General features: G+C 39.2%; 1 protein-coding gene across 44 annotated transcripts in view; it reads left to right on the plus strand.

The window, feature by feature from the left end:
- FBXO38 (F-box protein 38) overlaps positions 1–24,643 on the plus strand; it is a 65,103-nt gene extending 40,460 nt beyond the window's left edge. For 9 of the 44 annotated variants that reach the window (XM_086412293.1, XM_086412290.1, XM_086412305.1 and 6 more), the window contains 10 exons: positions 8,162–8,281; positions 9,814–9,993; positions 11,541–12,275; positions 17,378–17,478; positions 17,683–17,785; positions 19,598–19,764; positions 21,116–21,261; positions 22,386–22,489; positions 22,972–23,085; positions 23,780–24,643. In XM_086412293.1, the coding sequence (XP_086268419.1) occupies positions 8,162–8,281; positions 9,814–9,993; positions 11,541–12,275; positions 17,378–17,478; positions 17,683–17,785; positions 19,598–19,764; positions 21,116–21,261; positions 22,386–22,489; positions 22,972–23,085; positions 23,780–23,958 (1,949 nt within the window). In that variant the 3' untranslated portion in view covers positions 23,959–24,643. Of the gene's footprint in view, positions 1–8,161; positions 8,282–9,813; positions 9,994–11,537; positions 12,309–17,377; positions 17,533–17,682; positions 17,786–19,597; positions 19,765–21,115; positions 21,262–22,385; positions 22,490–22,971; positions 23,086–23,779 lie in introns of all 44 variants that reach the window. The other 35 variants (XM_086412279.1, XM_086412300.1, XM_086412280.1 and 32 more) reach the window with 10 other exon arrangements.
- The last annotated feature ends 1,339 nt before the right edge of the window (positions 24,644–25,982 follow it).

Below are 25,982 nucleotides of genomic sequence, written 5' to 3' on the forward strand. Positions count from 1 at the left end.
CCTTCCCCTTAGTACTGCTTTTACTGAATCCCACAGGTTTTGGGTTGTCATGTTTTCATTTTCATTCGTTTCTATGCATAGTTTGATTTCTTTTCTTATTTCTTCTGTGATTTGTTGATTATTCAGAAGCGTGTTGTTTAGCCTCCATATGTTTGTATTTTTAATAGTTTTTTTCCTGTAGTTGACATCTAATCTTACTGCATTGGGATCAGAAAAGATGCTTGAAATTATTTCAATGTTTTTGAATTTACCAAGGCTAGATTTGTGCCCCAGGATGTGATCTGTCCTGGAGAATGTTCTGTGTGCACTTCAGAAGAAGGTAAAATTCATTGTTTGGGGGTGAAATGTCTTACAGATATCAATTAGGTCTAACTGGTCCACTGTATCATTTAAAGTTTGTGTTTCCTTCCTAATTTTCTGTTTAGTTGATCTATCCATAGGTGTGAGTGGGGTATTAAAGTCTCCCACTATTAACATGTTACTGTTAATTTCCCCTTTCATACTTGTTAGCATTTGCCTTACATGTTGCGGTGCACCTATGTTGGGTGCATATATATTTATAATTGTTATATCTTCTTCTCAGATTGATCCTTTGATCATTATGTAGTGTCCTTCTTTGTCTCTTTTCATGGCCTTTATTTCAAAGTTTATTTTATCTGATACGAGTATTACTACTCCTGCTTTCTTTTGGTCTCCATTTGCATGAAATATCTTTTTCTAGCCCTTCACTTTCAGTCTGTTTGTGTCCCTTGTTTTGAGGTGGGTCTCTTGTAGACAGAATATATAGGGGTCTTGTTTTTGTATCTGTTCAGCCAGTCCTTGTCTTTTGGTTGGGGCATTCAGTCCATTTACATTTAAAGTTATTATTTGTATGATCCCATTGCCATTTACTTTGTTGTTTTGGGTTTGAATTTATAATAAACCTTTTCTGTGTTTCCTGTCTAGAGAAGATCCTTTAGCATTTGTTGAAGAGCTGGTTTGGTGGTGTTGAATTCTCTCAGCTTTTGCTTGTCTGTAAAGCTTTTGGTTTCTCCTTCATATTTGAATCCGATCCTTGCTGAGTATAGTAATCTGGGTTGTAGATTTTTCTCTTTCATGACTTTAAGTATGTCCTGCCATTCCCTTCTGGCCTGAAGAGTTTCTATTGAAAGATCAGCTGTTATCCTTATGGGGATCCTCTTGTGTGTTATTTGTTGCTTTTCCCTTGCTGCTTTTAATATTGGCTTTTTGTGTTTGATCTTCGTTAATTTGATTAATATGTGTCTTGGGGTGTTTCACCTTAGGTTTATCCTGTTTGGGACTCCCTGGGTTTCTTGGGCTTGGGTGGCTATTTCCTTCCCCATTTTAGGGAAGTTTTCAACTATTATCTCCCCAAGTTTTTTCTCATGCCCTTTCTTTTTGTCTTCTTCTCGGACACCTGATTTGAATGTTAGGGTGTTTAACATTGTCCCAGAGGTCTCTGAGGTTGTCCTCATTTCTTTTAAGTCTTTTTTTCTTTTTTCCTCTCTGCTTCATTTATTTCCATCAATCTATCTTCCACCTCACTTATCCTGTCTTCTGCCTCAGTTATTCTACTGTTGGGTCCCTCCAGAGTGCTTTTGATCTCAGTTATTGCATTATTCATTAATGATTGACTCTTTTTTATTTCTTCTAGGTCCTTGTTAAACATTTCTTGTATCTTCTCAATCCTTGTCTCTAGTCTATTTATCTGTAACTCCATTTTGTTTTCAAGATGTTGGATCATCTTTACTATCATTATTCTGAATTCTTTTTCAGGTAGACTCCCTATTTCCTCCTCTTTAGTTTGGTGGGCGTTTATCATGTTCCTTTACCTGTTGAATATTTCTCTGCCTTTTCATTTTGCTTAGATTGCTATGTTTGGGGTGGCCTTTCCGTAGGCTGGAAGTTTACGATTCCTCTTTATTGTGGATCTTGCTCCCTGTGGGTGGGATTGGACTAGTGGCTTGTCAAGCTTTCCTGGTTAAGGGAGCTTGCGTCTGTGTTCTGGTGGGCAGAGCTGGATCTCTTTTCTCTAGAGTGCAGTGAAGTGTCCAGTAGTAAATTTTGAAGTGTCTGGGGATTTGGCTAGGCTTTGGGCAGCCTATATTTTAATGCTCAGGGCTATGTTCCTGTGTTGCTAGAGAATTAGTGTGGCATGTCTTACTCTGGAACTTGTTGGCTCTTGGGTGGAGCTTGGTTTTTAATGTAGGTATGGAGGCTTTTGAATGAGCTCTTGTCTATTAATGTTCCCTGGAATCAGGAGTTCTCTAGTGTTCTCAAGTTTTGGATGTAAGCCTCCTACCTCTGGCTTTCAGTCTTGTTCTTACAGTAGCCTCAAGACTTCTCCATCCATACAGCACAGATGATAAAACATCTAAGTTAATGGTGAAATAATTTTCCACAGTGAGGGACACCCAAGAGGTTCAGAGTTACATGGAGAAGAAAAGAGGGAGGAAGGAGGTAGATGTGACCAGGAGGAGAAGACAGGGAGTCAAAAGGGGAGAGAGCAGTCTAGCCAGTAATCAGTTCCCTAAGTGTTCCAGCCTGGAGCACCCAGAGAGATTCACAGAGTTAAGTAGAGAAGAGAAGGGGGAGGGAGGAAATAGAGGTGACCTGGAGGAGAAAAGGGAGAGTCAAAGTGGAGAGAGCAATCAAGCCAGTAATCACACCCCCAAGTGGAAATGGATACTGAAGATTAGATTCTTAAAAGTACAAAATTGATAACAAATACCAAAAAAGCAAAGATTAAGAATCTAGATAGAGGTTAAACTCTCAAAAATACAATATTTAGAAAAAACAAATCAGTCACAAAAGTTAAAAATATATATATATGAAATTTGCTTTAAAAATAAGGTCCTTTTTTTTTTTTTTTTGCAAGGTAATAGTAGGTTATAAAAATGAAAATTAAAGGAATAGTAAAGAACTTTAAAAAAATTTTTTTTTGATGATAAAAATATTTATAGGATTTTCTCTGGAGCTGTTGTGGGCAGTGTGGAGTCAGTTCGGTTTCAGATAGTTCCTTGTTCCACCTTGTACTTCTCAAGGTCTCTATAAGCCCCTTCCAATGCTTTATTGATATTTACTACAGGGTTTTAATCTTTTGCATCTGTCACTTCCAGAGTCACTTCCACCTCTTTATTTATTTTGGCTTCCTGTTTGTAAGTCTCTTGAGTGTCTAATTTCTGTCCTGACACAAGGGGGCAAAGGTGTTCACTTATTTAGGCTCACTTGTTCGGAGGAGGAACACTGCAAACAAGTATCACTGGCATGTGTGGGGAGTGCTCACAGTGTATGGACCACACTGGGTTTGCCCCAGCTCACTGTGGCCTGTGCTTTCCAGGTCTACACTGCTCAGACTCCAGGTTGCTCTGCAGGAATACTATCCAAAGCTGGCCCTAAGTTGTATGCACTTCCTAGGTCTGAGCTGCTCAGGTTCAGGTTCTCGGGTACTCCGCAAAGGCACAGACTCACTTTGGCATGCGTTTTATGCCCTTCCCAGGTCCCAACAGCTCAGGTGACCAGGTGCTTGGTGAGCGCACTGTCCCAGGTGGACTGTGCATCTTAATCACCTCCTTGGTCCCCCCCACTCAGTTTCCCAGGGGTGCTGCGAGAGCACTGTCTCAGATGTGCTTTGTATCTCCTCTGGGGAGCTGATCTCAGGCTGTGACCCTACTGGCAGATGTCAGTCCTCCAGGATCCTAGGAAGACGTGGTTAGCAACTGGGAGCCTGCTCACAGTTTGGTGGAGGATGCATATCTGGGGTCGAGATTGCCCCTTGCCTTCCAGCTCTGGCTGTTGCATACCTGCCTCTCTGCTTCTGGCAAGGGGGCGGGTCTGTATGCAGCCAGCTAGCTCTCCTTTGGTAGTCATTCAATCCTTTGTTCTGTGAGAGGGCCAGGTTAGAGATGTTCATGGGGAAGTTCTTTTTTTTTTCTTGTCTCTCTCTCTCTGGCTATCCCACAGTTTGGGTTGCTGTCTCACATTAGTTCCCTCAGATTGTCCTCAGGGCATTCAGGCCTGGTCCTTACCCTAAGCATGCAGCCCAAGCCTCCCTGTGTAGCCCCCCGCTCACTGGTAGCAGACACAAGCGTCTGGGCTACTTCTCCACTGGGAGTTGCATTTAGGCGCATATTCTGTGGGTTGTTTTTTTTTATCCTCCTGGTTATATTGCCCTGTGAGATTCCAAAACTGTCCACAGACCCTCCGGTGAGAGGGATTCCTGCTGTTTGGAAACTTCTCCTTCACTACAACTCCCTCCCCAGGACGGGTCTCCATCCCTAACTCTTTGGACTCTCTTTTTTCTTTTATATTTTGTCCTATCTCCTTTCAAAGAGAATGGGCAGCCTCTCTGGGTGCCTGGTGTCCTCCACCAGCGTTCAGAAGTTGTGTTGTGGAAGTTGCTCAGCATTCAAATGATCTTTTGATGATTTTGTTGGGGAGAAAGTGGTCTCCCCATCCGATTCCTCTGCCATCTTGCCTGTCTTTCCCAAGATATTATCCTTTCTTTGCTTTATACCACCACCTATCTGCTCTCTCCAACAAGGAATCTTCAGTAAGTTCTGTTGACTGTCTCTAAAACATCTCCCCAGTCTATCTACATTCTTCTTCCTCATTGTACCAGACCTTTTTTACCTAAATGTTTTAATAGCTTTTATAGCAAAATTAGTTCTTAGAGTAGGCAGGGCAATTTTTAAAAAACAAAAACAGGCAATGTTACTTCCTTTTGTAAAACTTTCTGACAGCTCCCCTCTGCCTTAGAATAAATCTAGTTTCTTGATTTGGGCCATAAAGTGCTACATAATCTGGCTTGTTCTCACCTTGTACTACTCCCCACCTCACACGCTGTGCTTGAATGTGCCAAACTGGCACCAACTGTTGTACTAACTGCTGCCTCTTAATAGAATGTCCTCCCCTCCATCTTTGCATGGCTGGCTGCTTCTTGATATATAGGTCTTAGCTTAAATAGTAATTTCAGAGCTGTCTTTCCTTACCACGTTAGTCGTCTTTTTTTTTCACTTGAGGTATAATTGACACTGTACATATTGCAAAATGATCACAATAAGTTTAGTAAACATCAATCACCATACATAATTAGTTTTTTACTGTGATGAGAAATTTTAAGATCTTCTCTCAGTAATTTTCAAATATGCAATAGGGTATTAATAAATATAGTCTGCATGCTGTGTGTTACATTTCCATGACTTATTGAACCTTTTGATCACCTTACCACTTTCAGTTCAGTTCAGTCACTCAGTCATGTCCGACTCTTTGCGACCCCATGAATCTCAGCATGCCAGGCCTCCCTGTCCATCACCAACTCCCGGAGTTTACTCAGACGCACGTCCATCAAGTCAGTGATGCCATCCAGCCATCTCAGCCTCTGTCGTCCCCTTCTCCTCCTGCCCCCAATCCCTCCCAGCATCAGAGTCTTTTCCAATGAGTCAACTCTTCGCAAGAGGTGGCCAAAGTACTGAAGTTTCAGCTTTAGCATCATTCCTTCCAAAGAAATCCCAGGACCGATCTCCTTCAGAATGGACTGGTTGGATCTCTTTGCAGTCCAAGGGACTCTCAAGAGTCTTCTCCAACACCACAGTTCAAAGGCTGATCAATTCTTTGGCACTCAGCTTTCTTCATAGTCCAACTCTCACATCCATACATGACCACTGGAAAAACCATAGCCTTGACTAGACGGACCTTCGTTGGCAAAGTAATGTCTCTGCTTTTGAATATGCTATCTAGGTTGGTCATAACTTTGCTTCCAAGGAGTAAGCGTCTTTTAATTTCCCACTTTAAGTGCCACTAATTCGTTCTCTTTTATATCACCCTCTTTTAATTTTATTTTCTGATGTTTTTATTGTTGACTAAAAAATAATTTTACTAAAATTTTTTTTCTTCCCCAACTAAACTCCATGAGATTAGAGATACTGACTATAACCACTGTCTTTTAGCACCTAGGAACAGTAACACATTGTAGTAAGCTCTAGATAAATATTCAGTGAATGAATGCAATTAAAGAAGTTTAAAATAACCTTGGGGTATTTATAGTATTTCCACAGGTTATTGTGGCAACCTAAAAAGCAATTGCTGAACAGCTTTGGAAATCTTACCACATAGATAGAAGAATGTAGTTCTGTCCTAGTGGTTTTCTTCGGCCCATAAGAGGCAGTTTTAAGCTTTTCACAGTCTGGGACCCAGGCTACCTTTTTAACTTCCTTTCCTCTTTCACACCCTTACTGCAACTCAAACTCTTATTCTTTTTATCACTGACCTACTTACTCTTCTGGAAAATGTTACATGCTTCCTAGGATATATGAAATATCACTCCATCTCAGCGAAACCTTCTCTGTCCAACAGGAGACTTAACAACTGCTTTTTTGTCCATGTTCCCTTTACTCGGACTGTTCTAGCACTTAATGAGTATGTATTGTGCTGTGCTTAGTCGCTCTGTCGTGTCCAACTCTCTGCAACTCCATGGACTGCAGCCCACCAACCTCCTCAGTCCATAGGATTCTCCAGGCAAGAATACTGGAGTAGGTTGCCTTGCCTTGACCTTATTTTATACATCTTGACATTTCTGCTAGAAGGTGTGTGTTGTCTGAGAGCAGGGACTATAAATTTTCTACCTACTCATCGTCCGTGTTTTTCATCAGTCTTTGGAAATGGACCTCATTTCAAATCCCCTTAAATTGCTAACCCTTCTAAGCCTCAGTTTCCTCAACTGCAAAAATGAGACTAGTAATAATACCCTCATAAGATTGCTGTAAGAAATAACTAACGTATTTGAGGGCATTTAACACAGAGCCAGACATAGTATATGTACACAGTAATTACTAGCTGCTATTTATAATTGCTCTTGAGAATTGAATGAAAGAAGCAAATTGATTGACGTTTATCATATAGTATTTCTTGACAAGGTCAGTCCTTTTTTTTGGCCCTAAATGAAGTGTAGAAGCTAGAGTTGGGCAAGAGTTTGGGATGGGAGGCTAAACATGAGGGGAAATGTGCTGTTGTGTATTTTCAAAACCAAAGCAAACCCCAGTGTCCCTCTGAAATCTCAGACCTCTCTGCTGTATATTCCAGTAGCATTTATCTAAATAGTATGTTTCTGGCATACTCATATTTTACCTTGTTTCTTTGTTGACTGTATGAATTTTTCTTGTCTCCTTAAATAGATTCTTTAGTTCTTTCAGGAACAGTATCTTGTTTTCTTCTGTGTTGGTGTCTTCATTTCATTCAAATGGTTGTTTGATTGGATAGCAGTAGTGTTGTACACCCATAGGTGTTGAGTGGTTCACAGGGTAGACACAGCCTGCCGCCACGTGGGTCCTGGCCATGCTGTAAACGTAAAGGACACTACCGGTATTGTCCTGATTCAGACTGAGAGCAGGCACCTAGCTTAGGGGTCGGGAGTAAGAGGGTACTGGGGTGAGTGCTTTGAATACAGACTTGAGGGATTTGAATTTAATCTTTTAAAATCTTGAAGCTTATCAGTCTGAAATTATTCAATGTGCTTATCATCCGGAAAAATATAAACATTCCCATTTACTGATAGGCACTAATAGCCTTAGAAGACTCAGATGCAGATTAAACATTTGAATGATGCTAAAATGTTAAAAATGTACTTCCTGTGTTTAATAATCCGTGCTACACATGAGCTGAAAATATGACCATATTCTCTAGAGAGCAGCAAAAGAAACAATTTGAGCTTGCCTGCTCAGTGCATCCTGGTTCAGGTGGCAGATACAAGACTAACTGCTTACAAGATGATCATGAGATCTTGCAGTAGCTGGCTATCACTGCCATCAAACAAATAGCTTAGAAGGAGACAAACAGTTGCCTCATATAGCCATCCCTGGTAACATCTTCAGGAATGAATAAGTGCTTTCTTCTTTCCGCTCTTCCTTTCCCCATCCTTTCACCTTAAAATGGTGGGCTTTCTCTACCAAGTAATGCTTTTCCCATCTGTGGTCTCCCCTCCTATAGAATGGGACACTTCTTGTTGATGTCGATAGAATGAAGCACATTCACATGACATTCTTTTAGAATGGGCCTAGTGCTCATGAGACTGCTCATTTCTTAATGGTGCCACAGTTTTGCCTGCCATTGTGGTTTTCTTAGACATCTCCTGGTTTTGCTTTGACTGTGGTTATTTTTGTTTAAGCACTGAATGAGATGGAAGACATGGTGCAAGAAGATGGAGAGGTGATGGCCGAGAGTGGACATGAGACTCCAGCTCATAGTCAGGCAGTTGTTCCTGTGGATGTTGACGAGGAACAAGCAGGTAATCTTGTGACTTCCCACATTCAGGGTTCTAAAAACTAGGGCCTGACTTTAATGAAGAAAGGAAAACACTGAGAATGATGTTTTTTTTTGACATGACAGCTAATGATATGTTACATGCTATTTATTTTTGACTAGACTTGTGTTATTTCTTTCTCTGTGTATGTGTGTATTTATCTTATTAGTTTGTTTTTTATTTTTTTGTAACTGTGGCAGCAGTTCCTCTTTATTGGTATACACACACGTGTGTGTGTGTAGAGAAAAAAAAACACTCAAGTTATAAGTAAGAAAATAACCTGATTAAATGTTCTGCTTATTCTCTCCCTTCATTTTGGTGGGGAGAAGAAGCAGTGGAGAGGTTGATTTGGTATAATAAACAGAACAAGATCTAGTCTCAGTTTGGCACTGGGTCATTTATAGCAGTCATATAATCCAAAAGATTACCTGATATAATCTTTCATCTTTACAGATAGGGAAACTAATATTCTTTCAAAAGTTTGAATGGTTTACTCAAGACCACTCAGCCATTGATCAAGGAACAGAACTGAGATGAGAACTAAAATTTTCTCACTCCTGGTCTGTTCAAATGCTACCTTGCCTTTGAATTGAAAAAATCTTTAACTACCCTTGTTTTAAGTGTCTTACAGATGCAGTCGCTCACTCAACAAATACTTGAGTGCCTACCTTGTGCCAGGCATTATACAGTATGACAGGAAAAAGACAGGAAAGTTCCCTCACTTGTCAGAGAAAAGTGGGTTGTGAGAGCTGAAGGTTTACAATGTGTAATGCCAAGCAGACAAAAAATTTTTTGTTGTTGTTTAGTCACCAAGTCGTGTCTGACTATTTGTAACCTCATGGACTGCCAGGCTCCACTGTCCCTGGGATTTCTCGGGCAAGAATACTGCACTGGGTGCCATTTCCTCCTCCAGGGGATCCTCCCAACCCAGGGATCGAATCCACGTCTCCTGCATTGGCAGGTGAACTCTTTACCACTGAGCCGCCAGGGAAGCCCAAAACATTTTTTACATAAATAATCAAAGACCCAAAGTGTAGCATGCATCCAGCCTTTCAAGAGCATATCTGTGACATCCAGTGCATTAGACCTGTAGTTAAAGAATGCAGAATTCTCACCAGTCTATAAGTGTCAGAGGCTTGCTTTCATTCAGACATTTGCAAAATTAGGAAAATATCTAGCCTATTTTTCAAATCATTATAATGAGTATTATTTTTAGGATAATTATGTGACTCTTTCCAGCAGTGAAGATCTTAAAGGGAGATGCCATATGCTCTTCTACTTTAATTTTCCTTTATAATGTTGGGTGGTATATTAGTCATACTTAATGTTTACATAATGCTTTAGAGTTAAAGTGTTTTCACAGTGTCTCATCCAAGTATATGTGCATGAAAATGAGTGATCAGGGAGGTTTCATAGAGCCAAAGCATCTCTCTGATCCCAAAATACTGGAACAATATTTTGAGTGAAAGCCTTTCTTGGGCAAAAATTGACTGTTAAGCCTTTGCTGTTTGTTTTAGGACCCAGTGGTCTTCAGCGTGTAGTGAAACCAACCCCAATTACTGTTCATGACTCAGAGAGTGATGATGAAGAAGACAGTCTAGAACTCCAAGAAGTCTGGATTCCTAAGAATGGTGCCCGGCGTTTCTCTGAGCGTGAAGAAAAAACCGGAGAGTCTGTGCAGTCTAGGGAATTATCAGGTGAGAGACTGTGTCTTACTCTGACCTGTTAGGGAGTCACCATGAGAACGGACACACTGGTCTTTACATACTGTGTCCCTACCACAGCTTGTGGTACAGTTGACATAACCTTATGAAATGTGACAGGGGGCAAGAAAAGCAGCAGAGCAAGCAAGAGAGGAAAATCTGGGTGGCACTGCCAGGGGCGAGTGCAGCACAAGAATATTGTGGAATTGGGGCTCAGGGAAGAGAAGATGTGAGGTTGTCAGTCCCATAGTGGAGGCTTTAGGAAGGTGTGGCATCAGAGTATCAGGGATTAGTGAGGGGCCTGTGCCTCACGTAAAAGATGACAACCGAGTCATCTAGAGCAGTGAAGAACAACCATTCCCTAGGTGGTCATCTGTCCACTTGTGCTTATTTAGCAAATGTTGGTGGTTAGTTTGGTGCTTGAGGAACTCCTGAAGTATGTTCTTATAATCCCTTGTCTCCCTTTAAATCAGTCTACAACCTTCTGCCATTTGCCTCACCAAGAAACTTTAATTCTGTTAACTTTTAGGTTTATACTTCTTTCCTTGGTCTTCCCTTCTATTTCTTAAAACCATATGCTTACCATTTTCTGCAAAGGATGAGGTTTTTTTAAATTGTCCACTCATTTTTCCTTGAAGACCCTATTCCTTAATGTATCTGAATGTTTAGTATATATGTGTATACATTTAACACCGAATCTGAAATATACACACATTTCTGTGTATGGTAAGCTCAGTTCTTTAGACTTGGAATAACTTACTAACCACTAACTGATTACTCACTTTTTACTTTATTCCTTTTAAGAAATTCAGATTTATCTTTACACTTATTTAAAGGAGTTTTATGGACACTGACATTTAGGAAAAGTCATGTGACCAGCTGACTAATCTAATGTTTCCTAGAAAGTTTAATTTCTGAATTTAGAAACCAGATTTTGTGTCAGCCAGACAAAACCTAATATAAGTATGCTTTTGTATATTCATTCAGCCTTACTGTGCCCACAAGGTACTGTGTTAGGTGTTGTGAGGGGTGAGATGAATAAGTCTTGACCTCTCTGTATTTCCCTCCCACTGTCGGGAACCTCTAGTCTGGTTGAAGAGTCAGGTCAGAAACAGATTATATTTTAGGGCATGTACTATGGTGGCTCTGGGGTGGGAGTGCTGAAGAGACTGAACAGATGTCCAAAGCCCCCCTCAAAAAAAAAAACTGGTGAGAATAAAGGCTCCTAGGTAATAAAACAGGGGTATATTCAAAGAAAAGTTTGGGTGGGGGTATAGAATGTTTATAGAGGGGACAAGAATGGAAGGTTAGTTTGCAGTTAGGTCATGACAAGCCTTGACAGCTGATCTCAAGAGTGTTAATCAGGTAGGCACTAGAGAGCCATAAAGAACTCTTGAGCAGCTGAGTGATGTGGTCACCATTATGCCTTAGGAAAATTAGTGTACATTGTTTCCTGTTCCAGATTTACTCTTACCTTTTGTCCAGAATTTGTACTGAAATCTTTTCTTTTCCTCGGGCCATTCTTCTTTTTCTGTAAGCAGTAAGTGGAAAAGGCAAGACTCCACTTCGAAAGAGGTACAACTCCCATCAGATGGGCCAGTCGAAGCAGTTTCCTCTCGAGGAAAGCAGCTGTGAGAAAGGCTGTCAGGTCACCAGTGAGCAGATCAAAGCCGATATGAAAGCAGCTAGGGATATACCTGAAAAGAAAAAAAACAAGGATGTTTATCCCAGCTGCAGCAGCACCACCGCCAGCACAGTGGGAAACTCCAGCTCACACAGCACTGCTTCTCAAAGCCCCGACTTTGTAAGGACGGTGAACAGCAGCGGCTCTTCCGAGCCTAGCCCTACAGAAGTGGATGTGTCCAGGCAGTGTGTCTGCTCCCCCGGTGGGTCAGAGGACTCTGAGGCCATGGAGGAGGGAGATGCAGAGAGTTCTGTCTGCCCCAGATGCTGCTGTCACAGGCCCCAGGAATCCCAAAGGAGAACTAGCAGGTGTTCTGATGAGGAACGTCCTTCAACCAGCCGAGCCTGTGTTGTGAATGGCCCGGATGGTACGAGATCCGCCTTTTCCTTTAGGACTCTGCCACAAGGGGGGTCTTCAGGCCCAGCACATGATGAGAGGACTAATGGGAGTGGCTCTGGGGCTACAGGTGAGGACAGGAGGGGGAGCTCCCAGCCTGAGCGCTGTGACGTGCAGTCTAATGAAGACTACCCTCGGAGGCCCCTAACAAGGGCCAGGAGCAGACTCTCCCATGTACCGCTGGTATCTGAGTCAGGTATGACAATGCTGCCAGGATTAGCTACTGCAGGTTAGCACCAGAGAAGAGCATCTGCTCATTCTAAAGGTTTTCTTATATAAAGCCAGTTTGGCAAATTGATTTCTGTGTTTGGGTTCTATGATCATATAGATCTTGAGCTAATTTTCAGTAGTGGGATGGGAGTGGGGAGTGGGGGTGGCATGTAAAACAGCTTGTAAGATATCCAGGCACGAAAAGCTTAGATAGTTATGCTTCTAAAAAAAGTATAATTGTGTATATGTATTGACCTTAAATACTGTACTGATTCTGATGTGTTATTCCCAATATATAAACTCTGCTCCCATTCCACATTCAGAAGTCTTAACTTTTAAGACTTAACTAGTTAAGTTTTAAAACCTTAGCCAAAAGGTAAGGACTGTAAGTTGTTGGAGCTGGGGGAGCACAGCATATGGGTATACCCCTATATCTGCTTCTGCAGTATTTAGTAATTTTTTCCAAAGTCTAGTTTGTTTCCAGTCAGGTTTGCCAGGAGATAAGCAGGTAAGTAAGTGGTTTAGCTGAGAATTATTTTGATGAAGAAATACTCAAGATGTACATATGTATACAGTTTCATTAATATTTATTTGTATGCCAAGGCATTGAATTTGGTAGGGGTAAAGCACATTTCTTAATTATAGTTCTGTTTATATTTCTGATCTTATTTTTAAATACTCTCTGCTGCCTTTATTAAGTTGTATATAGCTGTCAATGAATAATAATACATTTTATTATCTCTAAGTCTCACTCAATTTTAAAATTTTTACATCAACACCCAGCACAAAGTACCTTTTTATATACTAAGTAGAGTTGATTAAATCATGTGGAGTTAAACTAACAAAAGCAAGCTTTCGTAAGATAAATATGAGACCTTACTTATGTACTGTTATCAGTCATAAACTCAAAGTATATGAGTTTTATTTGAAGATTTTATTATGCTTTGTAAACATTAGTTCGGCCATGATGAAAATACTTTTCCCAGCTTGAATTTTAAATGCTTTTTATCTTTTTTAATACATAACATGGATTTACCATTTTAATCATTTTGTAGTATATAGCTTATTAGCATTAGGTATATTCACATTGTTACGCATCCATCACCACCATCCAGCTCAACTTTTTCATCGTCCCACATTGAAAGTCTGTGCCTGTTAAACAGAAGCACCTCATTAGGACACTCTTTGTTGTATGGTTTTTCATATTTGTAAAGTCAGATCTACATGTTTAGTTTTGTGATATCTTTATTTTTATGCTGTGGAAAGCCTTCCGTACACCTGGCTCAGATAATTGTTCACATCTCCTCATTCTTTTATTCATGTATTTGTTTATTTTAGTTTAAATCTTTATTATAATCTTTGGGAACTGTTTTTTAATTACAAATTGTCACCTAATTGTCTCAGCACTACTTATTGACATCCATCCTCATCATTTTTTTGAAATACTCTTTTATCATGTACTTTGCCTCTGTTGCAGTTTACCTCTTGGCATGAGGTCCTATTCCAGTGTTCTGTCCTCTTTCATACTCTTTGCAAAATTTCCTTGGTTAGTCATGCATTTATCACTTATTTTTATAGTTTTATAATTTGTCAAGTTGCAGAAACAAACATTCCTATGTTTTGTTTGTAATTCCTTTACATTGATGGACAAAAGATAATGATCAGTTTTTGAGTCTTCCTATTTAGGGACTATTTTTGTCTCCTGTGCCTTGGTAAAGTTTTAAGAGTTGTTACTGTTTTTGGCGGGGGTGGCGGGGGGTGTTGCCTGTGTTTTTAATATGGGTCCTTCACATTAACCATCTTAGGGGAGGGGGTTTGACTTCTTTGCCTTATGTTCTGTTATTCCCTTTGCCACTTTCTTCTGACTTGTTTCGTGACTAGAACTTTTTCTTAGGTTAAATAATTTACTAGAATTAAATTATATAGTGCTTTTTACTTTTTAGGTAAATTATATCTATTGTCTTATTGATTTTTTTAAATTCCAATTTGGGAAGACTTATAATGTCTATATTTAATGTGTATAATGTATATGGTAGGTAAATTACTTTTTAATATTTTTAAACACAATACAAATGTTCATTTTCTTTCAATAACAGCTTTTCTGGGGAAATTTCAAACTGCTGATTTTTAAATTATCCATATCTCTTTTGGGAAGAACAAGTTATGTGGGTGACTTTCAGTTTGCTATTTTTAATCTAGCATGTTTTTTTTATATCTGTTGGCCATTCTGCTTTAAAAGTTTTAAGGAGAAAAGTCCAAACCAGTAAAGGAACAAACATGACTGAGTGTTACAGATATTTTTAAAATCACTTCAAAGAAAATATTTGAGTTTTTAATTTGGTTTTTTATTTATGGCCCTATGTAGTGTTAAAACCATGTTAGAAGTAGTATTTGTCGTGTGATTTCCTATATTAGGAATAAATGCCTGTAAGTTGTTCTTTTTCTCCTCATTGTATAATGCTTTATAAAATAAATATCATAAAAATAACTAACTGGATTGTCAAAGAATGGCATTTAAGATGAGTATGATACAGTTCTCATGAATACTAACCTCTTCCTTAACACCCATAACCGCATTGGTCTGCTTTTCTGTGCTTCTGTAGCATCTCAACTAATGTCGATTACACTGTGTATTGTAATTCCGTGTTTTACTGTCTATTTTTCCAATAGACTATGAGCTCCAAGAGGGCAGGGACAGTGCCTGCTTGCTCACCATAATATTCCCAGCTTCTAGCACATGTCTTACATGGTATGGGTCTTGAGTGAATAATTGTGAACTTAATAAGTGGTAGGAGCCATCATCTGAGGTATGTTGATGCTGGTGGATGTATAAAATCACTAAAGATTGTCCCTAAACAAAGAAGGAGGCATAAGGAAAAAGCACAATGAACTCTGTTTTCTTTTTACATTGGGAAGCATTTGTTTTTCAAAATTATCTACATATAAAATGTGACTTAGTTTTATAATTTTTCTTAGAAAACAAACTGCCAATTTGGGTACTCAGGAGAATAGGAAATTTAACTTTGAGCACCATATTCTGATCAGTTGAAGAGTAGGGGAGGGAAACAATCCATGATGGTGAGAGGCTGAAGACTGGAGCGTGAAAGGAGAGTGCTGATAGAAGAGCCTTATTTGGACGCTGTGATGAAGGAGTGAAAGCAACCCTGTTTTGCTTTTGTGGTGCTGGGAGAGGGAACCAGGACTTACTATTGGTTGAAACAGGTGTGTGAAACTTGGCTGTTGTATGAAATGGTGCTGCTGTTAGATTCCCTGTCAGTGAAGATGATTAGATTATTCATGCAGCTCCTTCAGGAGTACTGTGTAAGTCGGCCTTCAGTGTATCAGTAGTTTTCTTTTCCAGAAACCCGGGGTTTTTTGCTTGGGTTCAAAGTCCTTGGAGGAAGTTTGATAGGTAAAAACTCTTGGACTCCCTTCTAGGCTTCAACCAAAGTAGCTGTCTTCAGTTGTTTTGCGTAATATTTCACAAAGATTTTGAGTGGTAGAGGGAAGAGTTCTGGTATATTGAAAAGAGAAAAAAACCACTTGAACTGGTTGTATAGAGTTCCTATATAACCCCAGGCCTTTGGGAATTTTCGGTATTTGTACCTTGTTTCCCTTTCTTTGTGGTCTTTCAGGTTAGAAGTGAGAGAGTTACCAAGTGGAATGTTTATAATCTAGTAGTAGTATGCAATATGGTGGGATTTAATTAATTAATGTCAACCTTCATTCAGTATATGCTCTGCTACAGAATGACTCTAAATGAAGACAGTGATTTAGTGTCTTGTCTTGGAAAATATATGTGCTTGTTAAGTTTTTGAGATGAATTTCGAACTTGTACTTAAATAATATCAACATGATATTTGATGATTATATAACGAAACAATAATGTTTTAGAACAATACTAGTAAATGAATTAGAGCCTTACTAGGCAGGGTTTGAAAGTGAAAGTGAAGCATTGGAGAAGGAAATGGCAACCCACTCCAATGTTCTTGCCTGGAGAATCCCAGGGATGGGGGAGCCTGGTGGGCTGCCATCTATGGGGTTGCACAGAGTCGGACACAACTGAAGCAACTTAGCAGCAGCAGCAGGCAGGCTTTGGCAGATGAGTAATTGCAGGTTTTCTAGCACAGTCGTAAATACCTTGGTAAACTGTTTTCTTTTTCCATGTCTGAGTTTACTTATTTGTAAAGCAAGGTGAATAATCTATCTCAGAGGGCTGTTAACAGGATTAAATTAGTTAATGTAAGTAAAACCCTGAGAAAAGTGCCTGACACACAGTAAGCGCTCAGTAAATATTTTCTATTATTGTTGCTCCATTGATGTATCTCTGATGCTGTCAGTCATTCAGTGAATGCTGATTGCCATTTCATTCAATAAATGTTCATTTTAGCTCATCGTTAGCAGCTGACATTGATACGAAGATGAAATAAGACAATGTTGTTGTCTTCAAGGAGCTTTTAGTTAAATGGAGACATAAAACATATACAGGGAATTATAGAACCAGATGTTTGGGGATCCAGGTGACTTATTAGAGCAGGTAGCATTTAAGCTGGACCTTTCAGGGATGGATAGTATTTCATAAATTGAAGTCAGGAAAGGTGGGCAGGAAAAGCTAAAATGATCAATGACTTCAGAGCCATTGGCAATAGGAGATGACTAGGATATGGTATGGGGTAAAATTGAGAAAGGTTGGGGCTAAAGTATAGCTCCAAATGTCAGGCATCAATATGTATTCCCTAAGCAGCAGTCAATGATTTAAAATTGTTTAGCAGGAAATCAGTGAGTTTAATCTTACCAGTAGTATTTAGGATGGGTTGAGTGTCTAGAGACGAGAATGTTGATTAGACTGTTGGAATGGCCCAGGTGTGAAGAGCACGGTGTATATTTGATGTTGGTATGTTTGAGACAGTGGAAGGTTATCTTATTTTGGAAGTCATTTGGAAATGGCAGTCTGTTTGTATTCCTTTGAGAATCAAGTAGTAGAACTGAGAGTTGCCTTAATGGAGTTTATACCTATGCATTTGAATGTGCTCTCTTTGAAGGAAAGACAACAAAGCTAAAACTTTAATTTCCTCTCACCTTTTTTAGAAGTTGCCAAAACAAAGCCACGTCATGCCATGAAGCGGAAGCGGACAGCGGATAAGTCCACCAGTACCAGTGATCCTGTGATTGAGGATGACCATGTGCAGGTGAAGGGGAACACCTTCACTCACCTTTCAGTCCTGCCAAGTCCTGAATAAAGTGTCCGTCTTTACATATTTTCTTTGCCCTATAGAGAAGAGATTGGTAGTAGTTGCTTCTCAGTTGTGCCAGTGAAAACATTTTAGTTTTGTTTTTTTAAAGAAAAAGTACATACTCTAGAAGGTACATCTTTTAAATTTTTTTCCTTGTAGGTCCTTGTATTAAAATCCAAAAATCTTGTTGGAGTCACTATGACCAACTGTGGAATCACAGATCTAGTGCTGAAAGACTGTCCCAAGATGATGTTCATCCATGGTATGTACTTAGGCCCATGTCATACTACAGCATCTGACTGAGCTTCAAGGATTAAAGTCTCATAAATGCTATGATAACATTACTGTATTGCTTTTTCAAAAGAATCAGTTAGATTTTTCTAATTCTGTCCTCATTCTGTAGTTCTCAACTCTGTAGTATTTGCAAGGGGTCCTGTGTGGAGACTTAGTTTCTCTTTTAATATAGACTCTCCTCCAGTTTCCTCCTCAAGATAATTGCAACTTGATCTGACAGAGGTTAAGTCAACAGCATTTTTGGGCTTTGGAGTCAAGTAGGCCTCACCTTGAATCCTTCTTTGCTATTTTCTAGCTGTGGTGTTGGACATGTCTTTACGTGTGTGTTTACAGAGGGAGTGGTGACTGGGCCTTAAGTGCTTGACTGCTCTGGATGTGATACCATCAATCATAACCTCAGTTCGAGGCACATCACCCTTAGTCCAGGCCCTACTTTTCTTTCCAGTCCCATGTGTCCCTCACTGCCAGTCCCTTTGGCTCCCATTACCTCTGGTTGTGTATTTAATATAGATCCTTCCAGTACATTTCTCATGTCTTTTTAATATACATATTTATCTCTGAGCAAATAAGTGAGTTATTAAAAGTTTAAAATTTTTAAATTGAAAATGTATGAGTTAAAAGCTTCAGATACATAGTATGCCTCGTGCATTATCTGTTTATTTTTCCATTATACTCAAAATTGTTTTTGATACTATCCATGAAAAATCATTAAGAACTGACTTGTTTCTTGCTTTGTGCAACTTATGTATTCTGCATTGATTTTTTTCGGTCTGTAAAGTGTACATAATTATACTTCATAAAGCATTTGCCAAGGTTTAATGGAGTGATTGATACATGCTTACATATATGTATATGATATGTGAGATTAAAAAAAAGGAAGGGGGTATTTTTCTGAAATTGGTATCTTACTGTAGTTAAATGTGTCACATTTACTTTTCTCTATAACCTCGGATTCATTTTGATATTTGGCAAAACTAATACAATTATGTAAAGTTTAAAAATAAAATTTAAAAAAAAATGGGAAGAATATTTAATCATGTTTCAGAGCAGCACTTTAAGTAGTACTTTCTGCAGTGATGGAATATTCTGTATCTCTATTGTTTTATATGTAACCACTGGCTACTTGTGACTTTTGAACATTTGAATTGTGACTAGTGTCTGAAGAACTAAATTGTTTTATTACATTGTAGTTAATTTAAATTTAAATAGCTCCAGGTATCTCGTGACTACCATACTGGACTGTACAACTTTAGACCAAAGTATCCAAATATTTCTGAGTTGTTTTTTTTTTTTTTTTAAAGGTTCTGGTTTTATACTGTGATAAGAATTGAAATGAGCACTGCTTATTCCCTATGGGCAAATGAAAGATAACATGTGAACCATTACTCATAAAGTTGTATAGGTCAATAGTTGCTATCATTCATCCTCTTCAATAAACATTTCCTAAACAATTCCTGTATTTAAGCAAGTCATTCTCTGAGACTTGAATTTCTTGTCAGTAACATCTTAGATAGGAAAAGGTACCTTCACCTCCCTTCTAGCATGAGGGTGACAGTCCTCCTTTGAATGGGACAGAATCATATTTTCAAGTTATTTTGATGACAGTCACTTGTCCTGTATAATAATACTTGGCCTGTGTTAAATATGTTTTTATCTGCAGTATTTTATGCTAATGAAAGATGTGCCAGTCCTCCAAAGAGGATTCCAAATAGGCTATATTCGTTGCTCTGTTATTTTGTATGAATTATTTGTAGATCTTACCTTTGTTTTCATTTTGTAGCTACAAGATGCAGGGTACTGAAACATTTAAAAGTAGAAAATGCACCAATCGTAAACCGATTTGATTATGCACAGTGCAAGAAACTGAATATGGATCAGGTACTAGACCAGATACTAAGGATGCCTCCTGAGAGAAACCGTATCATATACCTACGCCCCATGCAGCAGGTAACGAGCTCTGCTTCTTTTTGGTGATGACATATTGCACTCATCCTTTTTTTAGTCTTCAGCCTTTTTAAAATTGGCTTTTATTCATTTGCTGAATCCACAGTAATGTTTCTTTGGATTCTCTAGTTTTTTAACCAACCTAGACTATCTTGCAGTTTTCTGCATCAGGGCTTCTCTAATAGATCATTGTGAGGCTTTTAGCAAGTTATATGATGAAGAGAGTTGTTTTTCAACAAGTTTTTATACTTACTAAAAGTTGCCTGTGATAAAGAGCAGACTCTGGTTTCAGACTTCCTGGTTCCAGCTCTGGTTCACTGATCTGTAGCAGATTGCTTGACTTCTGTGTTTTAGTTTCTTCATCTCTAAAATTAGAAGAATAAAAACCTGCAGTTCCTGTAATGGTTAAATTAATACATGTTAAGTGCTAGCATAGTTTCTGGCATATACCAAACAATCAAATGATAGTTGCTGTTATTACCATTATCATTATTAAGAGTAAACATTTTATAGTATCCATATGAGATGATGGCTGTTAGCTGAACCTTTTGTGGTAAAATTTCACAGTGTATATATTACTAAATCATCATGCTATATACCTTAAGTGTATACAGTGATGTGTGTCAATTATTTCTCAGTAAAACTGGGGGAAAAAGAGTAGCATTACATGTAAAACTGCTTGATGTCAAAAGAACGTTTAAAGGAAATAGTAACCTTTAAACAATCAGTGTTTTCAGTCAGTGTTTGAACCTGGCCTGGAAAGAGTCATTTCAGTACACAGATTGCTTGTTGAGTGTTTATAATTTGCTGGGGCTGAAAAATACCCAGATCATCATCCTTCCCTTGAGAAGTTTGCCTTTCCATGAAGGAGGTAGACATGGATGTCATTAAGATGGCAAAGTGGGATTTCATAAGTATAATAGGGATGCAGTGTGAACAAAAGCTACAAGGAAGCAAGGAAATGTGTTCTGTCTTTAGGAATGGACAGTAGTCCAGTTAGAATGAGGTGTATGGTTCTACACTCACAGTTCTATAATATATTGTCTTTAAACCTCTAAAGGACATACTCAGAAGTGAATTGCTGGGATCAGTTACCTAAATCCAGATTCTCTGGTTTAATGTGCGTTTATACAACAGTGAGATGTAAATTGTTGAGCTTGCTAGACAGATGAATTTGCTTAGCCTTATTCCTAGCATGGCAAGTTGTGTTCAGGGCAGAATGTGACTATTTGATTTTCAAATCAGCCAAAGATTCAAAAACTGAGGTCCCAAGGAAAGATTGTTCAAGCCGAGGAGATAGATTGCTAAGGCATTCTCTTCCTTGGTTCCAAATCCTCTCTGGTATTTTCCACAGGTGGACACACTAACATTGGAGCAGAAGCTGTTTAGTGGTCCCTACCCCTATCATATCTGTATTATCCATGAATTCAGTAACCCTCCCAATGTCCGGAACAAGGTGCGCATTCGCAGCTGGATGGACACAATAGCAAACATTAACCAGTAAGTAATCTGCAGCCCTGACAGCCTTCTGTATCATTCTGTGGAGCAAGGACACCCAGAAACAAATTCTAATTGTTTTTTATTTTAAATGATTTCATCCAGGCTTTTCAGGCACTGACACACATGAAATATGTGAAAATAATAAGGGAAATAAGACTTAAAACTAAAATGCATACATGTGTGTTTGTAACATTTTATTTCCAAGCTTAAAAACCACAAGAACAGGCTGTGCATGTACCTTTAGTTTCACGCCTTTAGCCTACAGCATGTTTGGTTGGTTGTGGTGGTTTAGTCGCTAAGTCGTGTCCAACTCTTGAGACCCCATGGACTGTAGCCTGCCAGGCTCCTCTGTCCACGGGATTCTCCAGGCAAGAATACTGGAGTGGGTTGCCATTTCCTTCTCCAGGGGATCTTCCTGACCCAGGTGTCAAACCCAGGTCTCCTGCATTGTAGGCAGACTCTTTAACAACTGAGCTACAAGGGAAGCCCCACAACATGTTTAAAAGAGGTCAAATTAAAGATCTTAAAAAACTCGCATTTAAAAACAAAAAAAAATGATTTATTTTTGGCTCCACTAGGTCTTTGTTGCTGTGCATGGGCTTTCTCTAGTTGCAGTGAGCAGGGGCTACCCTTCACTGTGGTGCACAGCCTTCTTCTAAGGGTGGCTTCTTTCGCTCTGGAGCACGGGCTCCAGAGCATGTCGGCTCCAGTAGTTGGGGCCCACCAGCTTGGTTGCCTTATGATATGTGGAATCTTCTTGGAACAGGGATTGAACCCGTGTCTTCTGCATTAGCAGACGGATTCTTAACCACTAGACTGCCAACCCACTCCAGTATTCTTGCCTGGAAAATCCTATAGACAGAGGAGCCTGATGGGTTACTGTCCATGGGGTAGCAAACAGACACAACTTAGCAACTTAGCATGGACCACCAGGCAAGTCCAAAACTGTGATGTTTTATATCATCAGAATATATCCATCAGTCTTTATGCATTTGTTATTTTAATATTTTGTTTGAGGTCTTCATTAGAATCGAGGCAAGACACATTTTGATATTTCCTTTCTAACTTATATCCCAACTTTTTTTTCAGTTTTATAGTTTTTTAATTTTTCTTGTTGCCTCCAGAGAGCTCATTAAGTATGAATTCTTCCCTGAAGCCACACGAAGTGAAGATGACTTAAAGAAGTACCCTAAGTATCCCTGGGGTAGAGAAATCTATACATTAGAAGGTGAGCATTTGTTTGTAAATGGTTGGAAAGCTAAATAGCTGTTAACTAACTAGATGGAGAGACATGTCTTAGGGAAGATAGGAGTAGGAGCCTTACAGTTTGTCAAAATAATGGGAATATTAAATATCTGCAGGTAGCAGGGCTGAGATAAATATTGCTCTCCCTGTATGAGTCTTTGCCATCTCTAAAATAATCAACAGTATTGAAACAAAAAGTAAAAGAAATTGGAACTTGATACAGCTTGAGTTGCAGTGACTTGAGGGAACCTGTGTTAGCCTCTTTATTTGTGTATAAACATATACACACACACATAAAGGGAGAGAAACTGAGGCTTAATGAAAGCCAAGGATGATCAAAATCACATGACCAAGTAGTAGCAGAGCTAGAATTGGAATCCATAGCTCTGGTGCTGCTTTCGAAATGCACAGCATTTGGCCCTGTCCTTACTTCCCCACCAGTAGCACTGTTGATCTGTCTTCTAGGTGTTGTGGATGGAGCACCGTATTCCATGATTTCAGACTTCCCTTGGTTGAGATCACTACGGGCAGCAGAACCTAACAGCTTTGCCAGATACGATTTTGAGGATGATGAAGAAAGTAATTATGACCTGACTTGATTTTTATTCTCTAGTTTGAGAGTTAGATCCTGAGTATTTTGTTTGCATTATAAGCAGTGCAGCTTTTAATCACTTCCCATATGAATGTTTTTGCTTTTTATTATTATTTGGTTCTCCCCTTGCTCAAAAAACAGAATAGCTCTAAATGTGTACAATAGGGAATCATTGACTTAACTAGGGATGTGTAGGAAGGAGCCCTTCAGACAGATTTTCCTGCCTAGTTTTTTTTTTTTTTTTTTTTTAACCTAAATGTTGATGATCTTGTTACTCTTTTATTAAAGAATTGGTCAATTATATTGTTTCAAAATTGTTCCACTTATACTAATTATTCTGCTAATTATGAGCTGCTGCTTGTTGGGTAGCTTGTGGGAACTTAACAGTTTAGGTGTAGATTTTGGAGGAAATAGATTTCATAAACTAAATGTACATATTTAGTTTATGTACATATTTTACGTCTCTGGTGCATTTTCTCCTTGGGCCTTTAACCATATGCACTGTTTTTGGCATCAAAAATAGTATTATAACCACACTGATGGGAACCTATTCCATGAGCTAAACATACATCAGTACGCTGCATGAGAGTATACAGGCATATCTCATGGACCAGCTTAATCAGAGTAGCTTCCCAAATGATTTTGATAATCTTGTTTCCCCTTTGCTTTCTACTTTCCAAGGCACCATCTATGCTCCTCGAAGGAAAGGGCAGCTGTCTGCAGACATCTGTATGGAAACAATAGGAGAGGAAATTTCAGAGATGCGTCAGATGAAGAAGGGTGTGTTTCAGCGAGTAGTGGCGATCTTTATCCACTATTGTGACGTCAATGGAGAGCCTGTTGAAGATGACTACATTTAACTGGCCCTCTTCTCTCTAGCTGGCCTGGGAGTGCTGCTGGGGCCGTCCAGCTGCCAACAAGCCCCACAGAGACTTGGGGGTGTTCAATTGGGAGGCCTGGGCTCATTTTGGTGTATAGAAAATGTATCAGGAACATTGAAGTTGTATACAAAGATATGTACATAGAGGAGATATACAAAGATACTTCCTAAGTACCAGCTTTATATCATATGTTTATACAATTTAATTTAAAAGTTCATTTTAATGAAGGCAGGTAATTGGAAAGAGTTCATTTTGTTCATTTTTCCAGACTTAGTTCATAAAGTATCACTCTTTGGCTGAGCCCCCATTTACTATATTCTTAATAATCACTGTCATCCCCTTAAATCTGTGCCTTTTTCTTCTCGAGCAAAGCTGTTTGAGTAAATCTGTTGAAGAGTCTTTTTGTCTTGTGCTCTTTTGTGTTTATTAAAACTCCAGCTAAACCTTATAGTCAGAGGCGGCTATATGTTTCTGTACAAAGTTGTGGTTCTTTTTTCTCTTGGTATTATAGTTGCCGTATTTCTTAAAATGAAGTTAAAAAAAGACTCATGAGTTTGAGGGGGAAATGGAAAAGTTTCCAAAGCATTTCTAGTTATTTATTTCCATATTCAGTTGTGTATATGCTTTATCTTGAATATAAAAATAAAAGCTTATTAAAACTTTTTTTCTTGCCTTGGAACTGAATCGCTCATTTTAAAGAAGAGGAGCAAATACTATGCAGCAAAGGAATGTGTAGAGTTGTGTCTAAGTAACATTTTAGTGTAATCCAATTTCTGATCGCTTTTTTAAAAGTTCTGTGGCTGCAAAATGTTGAACTCACAGACCTCTTTTTGATAGAACACAGAGCAGCAGAATTTCCCCAGATGCCTTGTCTTCGGGAAATATCCTTTCTCGAGGAGAGAAATTTACCTGATACACAGCAGTGATAAATGCAGTAGTATCACAGTGTCCAGGATGAAGGCAAAAAAAGCTTTAGAGCAACACCTGCATTTGGGTGCTGGCTTTGCCAGTTTCTAGCTGAGTAACCGCAACAAACTACATAAACTGAAGGTCTGTGGGAATATTTTATAATCTCTTTCCAAATAGAATACGTAATTACAGTCTGTATGAGGTGTTAAGTGTCCAACCCCTTCATTTACAGGGGATTAATTGAAGCCTAGAGGGAAAATGGCTTCCCATGGTCAGGGGCGGATTAAGGTCAAGCTGGACAAGAATTCTAGTGTCTGATTCCTACCAGGCTGCCTCTGTCTTCATCATTAATACTTAAAGACAAGGTGTTGGCAAGTATTTACTAACACTGTTAAATCAGTTTCTTAAGACTGTAATTAAATTTGCCTATTTATATTACAAGAATGGTGTGGCATTCAGTCATCTCTTCATTACCTTGTTTTTAACTCATCTACCTCTCTTCTAAGAGTGTATTCCACTCTCCAGGTGAGACCTGTGACCACTAAAATGTGGGAAACAAATAACAGGACGTTCTAAAGATTTCAAAGTAATACAGAGCCCCCAACTCAGCCAAGACTCATCTAAACCTGTTTTTTCACTGTGACCATAACATGTGTATGTGTATGTTAGTTTCTCAGGCATTTCCAACTCTTTGCAACCATCTTGACTGTAGCCCACCAGGCTTCTGTCCATGGAATTTCTCCAGGCAAGAATACTGGAGTGGGTAGCATTCTCTTCTCTAGGGGATCTTCCTGACCCAGGGATCGAACCCAGGTCTCCTACATTGTAGGCGAATTCTTTTACTATCTAAGCAACCAGTGAAAGTTGCTCAGTCGTGTCTTGACTCTTTGCAACCCCATGGTCTATACAGTCCATGGAATTTTCCAGGCCAGAATACTGAATGGGTAGCCTTTCCTTTCTCCAGGGGATCTTCCAAACCCAGGAATCAAACCCAGGTCTCCCGCATTGTGGGTGGATTCTTGACCAGCTGAGCCACAAGGGAAGCCCCAAGAGCCACCAGGGAAGCATAAACATAACCAAATCTAAGTAATGCT

This window comes from Bos grunniens, chromosome 7 (genome assembly GCF_055505025.1).
Source record: "Bos grunniens cultivar Pamir isolate PY7600 chromosome 7, Bosgru_T2T1.0, whole genome shotgun sequence".
Taxonomy (NCBI): Eukaryota; Metazoa; Chordata; class Mammalia; order Artiodactyla; family Bovidae; genus Bos; species Bos grunniens.